Source organism: Centropristis striata, chromosome 8, assembly GCF_030273125.1.
Source record: "Centropristis striata isolate RG_2023a ecotype Rhode Island chromosome 8, C.striata_1.0, whole genome shotgun sequence".
Lineage (NCBI taxonomy): Eukaryota > Metazoa > Chordata > Actinopteri > Perciformes > Serranidae > Centropristis > Centropristis striata.
Window position 1 is genome coordinate 24054533 of NC_081524.1, and position 7450 is coordinate 24061982.

At 37.3% G+C, this 7450-nt stretch overlaps 1 protein-coding gene across 1 annotated transcript; it reads left to right on the plus strand.

Annotated features, from left to right (window-relative positions):
- The first annotated feature begins 1954 nt into the window (after positions 1 to 1954).
- pycard (PYD and CARD domain containing) lies at positions 1955 to 6164 on the plus strand. The gene is made up of 6 exons (XM_059338895.1): positions 1955 to 2325; positions 3179 to 3204; positions 3310 to 3666; positions 4641 to 4819; positions 4913 to 5050; positions 5755 to 6164. Exons 1-5 carry the CDS (start codon positions 2073 to 2075, stop codon positions 5046 to 5048), a joined length of 951 nt encoding a protein of 316 aa, XP_059194878.1. The 5' UTR covers positions 1955 to 2072; the 3' UTR covers positions 5049 to 5050; positions 5755 to 6164.
- Positions 6165 to 7450: the final 1286 nt, after the last annotated feature.

Genomic DNA, 7450 nt, shown 5'->3' on the forward strand with positions numbered 1-7450 from the left:
GAAGAAATGGTTTAAATCCCATGTCCAAGTTAGGCGAAATGCTAATATTTGTTTTCTTAAAGGAACTGTGACGTACGATTACTCAAAAACTACACAGTAAAAGTACACAGAGTATTTGTGCCATAGTCTAAGAAGTACTTAGTCTAAAAACATCAGACTCATGAACTTCTTATGGAGGAAATGGTTTAAATCCCATGTCCAAGTTAGGCGAAAATGCTTATTCTTGTTCTCTGGAAGGATCTGTGTGATAGGATTACTCTTACAGCAAAATAACTTCAAAGTATTTGTGCCTGTAGGCTAAGTAGTCCAAAAAATTAGACTCCAACCAGGGTTGGGGGGTAATTTTTCGGGAGTATTCGGCCACAAACTTGAAGGCAGAAATTTAATCAGAGGGAAAAAAAGTAAATCAACAGTAGCAACAGCACTGAGATACTAAGACAAAAGGAAGCCATCTGCACTCGAGTAAATATGTTAAGAAACAGGAAATAAAAGATAAGAGCGGACTGAGGATCGGCCATAGTAACCTGAACAGCACATTATGGGGAAACATCCAACAGGATTGTGTGACTATTGTCAGGAGCAGTGGTGTCAAGTAACTAAGTATATTTACTCAAGTACTGTACTTAAGTACAATTTTGAGGCACTTGTACTTTACATGAGTATTTCCATTTTATGTAACTTTTTACTTCTACTCCACTACATTTTTAGGCAATTATTGTATTTTTTACTTCACTACATTTAGCTGCCAGCTTTAGTTACTTTTCAGGTTGAGATTTAACATAAAATATATGAACAATTTAAAGTGATTAGACTTTTTTTTTTAATTAAATCTTATAACAGTATTTTAAGTAATTAAACAAGCCCTGTCTTTACTAAATAAAAACACTGATTTTATAAAAGCAGTACTTTTTGTACTTTTACTTAAGTAAGGTTTTGAATGCAGGACTTTTACTTATAGTGGAGTCATTTTGCAGTGTGGTATTAGTACTTTTACTTAATTAAAGAATCTGAATACTTCTTCCACCACTGGTCAGGAGGCAGAGATTTTTACACAAGAAAGACAAGTAATGTTTGCATATCAACAGACGAGTGGAAGGAAAATGTGAAGAGCATATGAGAATATGGAGATTGTGCACAAGGGAGGCGAAGAGATAATTACATTTTTAACTGTGACTGGACTTGACAAACGGATGTAAGATGATGAATGGAGAGGATGGAACCTGTAGGTGGCAGTATTGCAACACTGGGTGCTAGCTGCCATAAAATACCAAAGAAAAAGCACAATATACAGTAACTAAGAAGAGGAGAGGCAAAGACAATAATAAAGGACCATGTGGGAAAGATCTGGCAAGAACACTGGGATTTGAGCAACACAGGGAGACTCTACAGTATACAAAAACATGTTGGGGCTGGCGGAGTAAGGAGCAAGAACTCAAAGGAGGAGATGGCCATCTCAGACATTAGGATCAGACACAGGATTAAACCAAACACTCCATAGAATAGGCAAGCACCCTACAGGGCTTTGCAGTCACTGCAATGAACCAGAAACCGTCAAATGTGCTGGTAGAATGTAAGATGAAAGATGATGAAAGAAAGAGACTTCTAGAGGATGGGAAACACAGTAACACCCTGGAAAATATTCTTGGGGAAAAATCATGCAAAGAAAACAAGCCTCTATTTAATTACCTGAGGGAAACAGGATTTATAGAGAGAATTTAGTTGTGTATTTAATTATTTCTCTTTATATTTTAATGTGATATTATTGTCCCCCCTTTTCCCGTTAAATCATTTATCTTAATTTTATTATTATTCTTATTACTTTATTTTTATTTTATTGTTTTTTCTCTCCTTAATTTCCTGTCAATCTACTGCTCCACCACTCCAGTCCAGTAGGTGGCGGTAATGCTGTACTTTGGTCTGCCGACCGCCAACAAAACTCAAAAGAAGAAGAAGAAGACCACGTACAGGAAAGGCGCCAAGTGTAAACTGAACTACGACGTGTTGTGTACAGCCTCCTCTTCCTCCGTGCTCCTCAAACCAAAACAAGACGCTGCACTGTATGCGGATAAAGCATGGTGCACAAAACAATCAAAGGGGCTATAAAGGAAGCCCTGCAGGATCTGAGTAAAAAACTATTTCTTGAGTTTCGTCACCAGCTGAGAGACCGCAGAGAGCAGCCACGCGTGTGTCTCTCCGACGTGGAAGATAAAAGCGTGTTGGAGATCACAGACCTCCTGGTTTCGACCTTCACCGAGCCCAAAGCTTCTGAAGTGACTGTGGATCTGCTGCGGCAGATTAATTGCAACAATGAAGCAGACACGCTGTGTGAGTAAAAACATTCATAACAACAATTTAAAATGTCCAGTAGAGACTGTATGGCTGCCTGCAGGACGCTGTAGTGGGCTTAATTTTAGGAATATACTGTATACTGTAATAATAATATACTGCAATACTGGTATCATATGAAACTAGAAGATCTAAGGAATCTATATGCACCAAGTATGTCAGGAAGTTGTTGAAATAACGCTGCAAAGTTATATTTTTATGTTTCATGGTTATAAACAAAGCGGTCATTCGACCTCTGACGTCATGCTATCTTAATAATAATAGGCTCTCTGCGTTCCCACAAGTCGTTATGCTAATAATATGCAATTTAAGGCCAAATCCACATAGTTTTTCCTCATGTAGTACAAATTTGCTATATTTGAATATTCGTGCATAATGAGGTCCCTAAACAGGCTTTGAATGACATAAACTGGGTATCAGTGGACAGCTGAGACTCTTGTGTTTTCTTCATGTGGGATGATGTTAATCATCAGTAGTGGATTAGGCTTGAGCCGATGGTCAATTAAATTGACAGTCGACGATGGTTTGAAGGTTTGATCAACTGGCAATACCTATCTAGCTGTCGATGCTTGGATGTCTTCCCTTTTTTTGCCAGAAAAATGCTGCCATGGTGAATTTTTAGGTGTACATATAACCCCTTTTGACCAAGGCAGTTCCAGGGCCCGTTTGGAGCCTAATCTCTAATCAGTTTCATGTGTTTGACTGCCAAAGGACTGGCTCTTGACCAGGAAAACTCTTTGCTGGTCTAATGTCAGGGGCTGGGGGACTTTTTAGCAATTACTATCTTACGTCTCATTAATACTTGTAACCATCCAATTATCTTTCTTTACAGATTCAAAAACCAAAGCCTGCATGGACGTGAGTTTAACTTTACATAATGAAAGTCAAATATTCTTCTTAAAATAGTGGTTCTTAAAATTAAAACTCACATCTGTGTTTTCTATATGTCTTCCTCTTCTTTAGAAAGGTGACCCTACCTTTCGTAAGACCTTGACAGGGGGGTTGGAGACGAAACCCTCACAGGAAGCCAAGAATTATGCAGCCAGCCGGCTGCCTTTACAGGCAGCTGTACGTAGAGATCCTATGAAGAAGCCAGAGGAGGTGGAGGCTGACGCAAAGGCCCGTGTTGTCTCTGAGGGCGGGGACCCTGATAATGAAAGGCTCGTTCTGAGCAGGTGTATGATTCAGTTTGGCCAATACAAAGGTCAAACCAACAAATGGCTGCTGGAGAATGATTTGGACTACACTGCTTTCATATTGGCTCAACATGAGAAGCAGCGACAGACAACAAGGGATCAGAGCCCGCTGATGGCCAACAAGGTAAACTACAAAAAGAAGATGCTGTCTAATAGAGCCCAATAGATCCATTTGTTGGCCAATATTATCGGCCTATATTGGCCTTTCAAATGCATATCGACAAGGTACAAAAGTACGAATTGGAGTGATTTATAAATTGTGTCATACAGCTATTTCTATTTTTTAAATTTATTCCTCATTAGTCTGCAGTTGAACACTAAACGTGAGGTACTGATGTTTGTGTAGCTATTTATTTTATATATAGCCTGTTTTTTTTCACATGGATTACTTCCTGACAAAGACCTTGCAGGCGTAAAAGTTTCAATAATAAAAGCGTGTAGACAACCTTGCCAGACTGCTCTGGACCTGTCCTAGATACGCTCTGTTAAAACAGCAAAAATATTTTTTAGTACCACTGTCCACTGAATTGTTCCACTTTTAAAAACAGAAATGCCTATTATAATACCAGCTTTGTATTTATGTCAAAGTTTTATTAAGCTTGCAGGTTCACACATGGTGCATCTAAATAAATTAGAATATCATTGAAAAGTGTATTTATTTCAGTAATTCAATTTTAAAAAGTGGAAATAACACATTATATAGATCCATTACACACAGAATGAAACATTTCATGTCTTCATTTAATTCATTTCTTCCTATTATAATGATTATGGCTTACATCAAATGAAGACATAAAATTCAGTGTCTCCAAAAAATTGAATATTACAAAAGACCAATTTTAAAAAGTATGTTTAATATGGAAATGTTGGCCTCTGAAAAGTCTGTCCATCTTTATGACTCAATACTTGGTTGGGGCTATTTGACTTGAGCTACTGGAAATGGACTTTTCCATCAAATTCTAATTTATTGAGATGCACATATATGTAAAAAGAGACTGCTTAGTTATATTAGCTGGTTCCACATTGCCTGACAAAGTGTTTTTAATTTAACGGCACCACGTAGCTGTGAAAGTAACACAAATTTCTTTTCATTTGAAGGATTGCCTGACCCGATATGCAATGGCTTACCGCGAGGTTGAGCAAGAAGTCAGATTTCAGCGTGCCTACAACAGATCTTGCGAGTCAGGCCCAAAGGGAAACGCCCTTGTTGGGTTTGGGCGTTTCAAATCAGAGAGACTGAAGGATCTGTACAAGTCGGAAGACAAGGACAAAATCGGGTATTATAGAATGCATTAGTAACTTGCTGTGGATCTTGGTGTTAGTTATGGCAGCAGATATTGATGCCGACCACTCTACCCTTTTGTGTACAGATATGTCGACTACCTTCGGGGCAAGAGGTCAACCTGCGACCCGGGGTCCAAAATGGACATCGCTATCAAATACATTTTGAAGCGGGACCAAAACGTACGGACCAGAAGAAATCGGACCCAAAGCACCAGATATTAGAAGTAAATCATTTAACCACTCACAAGACATTATACAACTGTTCCAGAAAGTACTGCTTATGACAAGTTAAGTCAACTTAATGTAGAGTGCAGAGGTGGAATGTAACTAAGTACATTTACTCACTTACGTACAATTTTGAGGTACTTGTACTTGACTTGAGTTTTTTTATTTTATGTTACTTAATACTTCTACTCTATTACATTTTGAGGCAAATGTTCTACTTTTTTACTCCAGCTTTAGTTACTTTTCATGTTGAGTTTTAACATAAAAACATAATACAAGTGATGAAGCAATAAAATAATTGCACATTTTTATTAATTGAACCACAAAAGTATATTAAGTGTTTATAATTTGCCCTACCTTGACAACAGTAAATTAAAGCTTGCATAAATGCATCAAAAATAATAATACAGTAATATATTTGAACAATCTGAGAGTTTGTTCATTCTGCATTGTGAATACTTTTACTTTTGATACTTTAAGTACATTTTGATGCTGATACTTTTGTAGTTTTACTTCAGTAAGTTTTGAATGCAGGACTTGTAGTGGAGTAAATTCACAGTATGGTATTAGTACTTTTACTTAAGTAAGAGATCTGAATACTTCTTCCACCACTGGTAGAGTGTTACTTAATAATATAATATTGATAAATGGCTGACATATGCATTGGCCTGGCTGACTCCAGTTTCCTCTGCCTCCCTTCCAGGCCTAAAAGGAGGAAGACTTCATACTAACGCTGTCCTGTTGGTCCCTCTCTTTGGAAGTCAGTGGTTTATCCTCCTGCAGCATGCACCCTTCAGATAATAACATTAATAATAACATTGTTTTAAACCATTAATTCTGCTACACAGATTTTAACATTTCTTGAACCACATTGATTGCATGATGAAAGGCTCCAGCTCTTCTTCATGTTGTATAAAAGCCATAAAATGTAGCCATAGTATTTGCACTAAAAGTTGCAGCTATTACATGCAGTGAAATACCCGTTTTATCTGTCATAAAGGCCCAGTATCAATCCTTTTGATTTCAAAAGAAAGAATTTGAAAGACGCAAGGGCATTTTAATGTGTTAATTTTATTTGACAAAAAATTAAATGAACGTTGTTTATAAACTGGACCCTGGCTTCCTGTCATCTTTGCAGAAGTGGCTCCGACTTTGGGCCTACTCTTAAGCTACTTAATGTATTGGACCTTTACTTTCACTGGAGTATTTCTAATGTTTGGTATTCCACCGTTGCTTGTGACTTTTCACCTTTCATCAAAACCAGATATTTTTCAAAGCCGGCTGGGAGAGTTTCCTGTCGATTTAACCTGCAGATGTTGCCTACTTCAACTCTAATGATTATCTTTGGGGAAAACATCACTTAGCAATCGTCTGTGGTGCAAAGTAAATTTACTCAAGTACTTTAAGTACAATTTTGATGTTCTTGTGTTTTACCTGAGTAGTACCATTTTGTGCTACTTCTACCTCGCTACATCTCAGAGTGAAATATTGTACTTTTTAAGAAGAAGATTACTTTATTAATCCCACAATGGGGAAATTCAACCTCTGCATTTAACCCATCCTTTTTTACACACAAGTGAACACACCACAAGGAGCAGTGGGCAGCACATTACTGCGCCCGGGGAGCTGTGCAGGGGAGTTAGGTGCCTTGCTCAAGGGCACTTCAGTCCTTGAGTCCTTGAACTCTCCAGTTACAAGCCCGATTCCTAACCTCTAGGACACGGACTGCCAATCACTTTTTAAGGTTCTACTTAATTTACAAATTAAGATTTTTGCATTCAAAGTAAATTATTAGAATTGGCAACTCATAAATTGTTTTAGAAACATTTTAAGAGGATTGTTTTATAACAGCTTCCAAATGTGAAGATTTGCTGCATTTCCCCTTAAATCAGTTTATTTAATGTTCATTTTGATGTTTTGTTTGATAAGATAATTATTAATACAATAAATTATACATTAACTAATAATGCTATATAGTTAAATATTAAGCTACCCCACAGTACATTAAGCAATTAAAATAAGCCTGCACCTTCAATAATTATGATTACATAATGTAATATATTATTCTGGATTCCATTCTGCATAATGAGTACTATTGATTTTGGTATATTTCCATGCTGGTATTTTGTACTTTTCCTAAGTAACATTTGAATGCAGGGCTGTTACCTGTTAGAGTATTTTAACACTGTTAAAGCTACTTTTGCTCAAGTGAAAGATCTCAGTACTTCTTCCATCACTGGCAATTGTGTAAAAGGCTGGTGTTGAATGACAGCACCCCCTGTCTTCTCCTCACTGTCCAATCAGCAGATAGCTTTGAGTTTCTAGTTACTTCAGGAACTGTTGCTATGGAGCTCACACTTCAACACTTTACACAAAGTTTTTAACCTGAATGCGTCACA

What these genes read in the sequence shown, in the direction of transcription:
- pycard (XM_059338895.1), top strand. Translation starts at nt 2,073, where the DNA reads ATGGTGCACAAAACAATCAAAGGGGCTATAAAGGAAGCCCTGCAGGAT. An exon ending in CAATGAAGCAGACACGCTGT is followed by an intron (nt 2,326 to 3,178) that starts GTGAGTAAAAAC and finishes CTTTCTTTACAG; the next exon opens with ATTCAAAAACCAAAGCCTGC. An exon ending in AAACCAAAGCCTGCATGGAC is followed by an intron (nt 3,205 to 3,309) that starts GTGAGTTTAACT and finishes CCTCTTCTTTAG; the next exon opens with AAAGGTGACCCTACCTTTCG.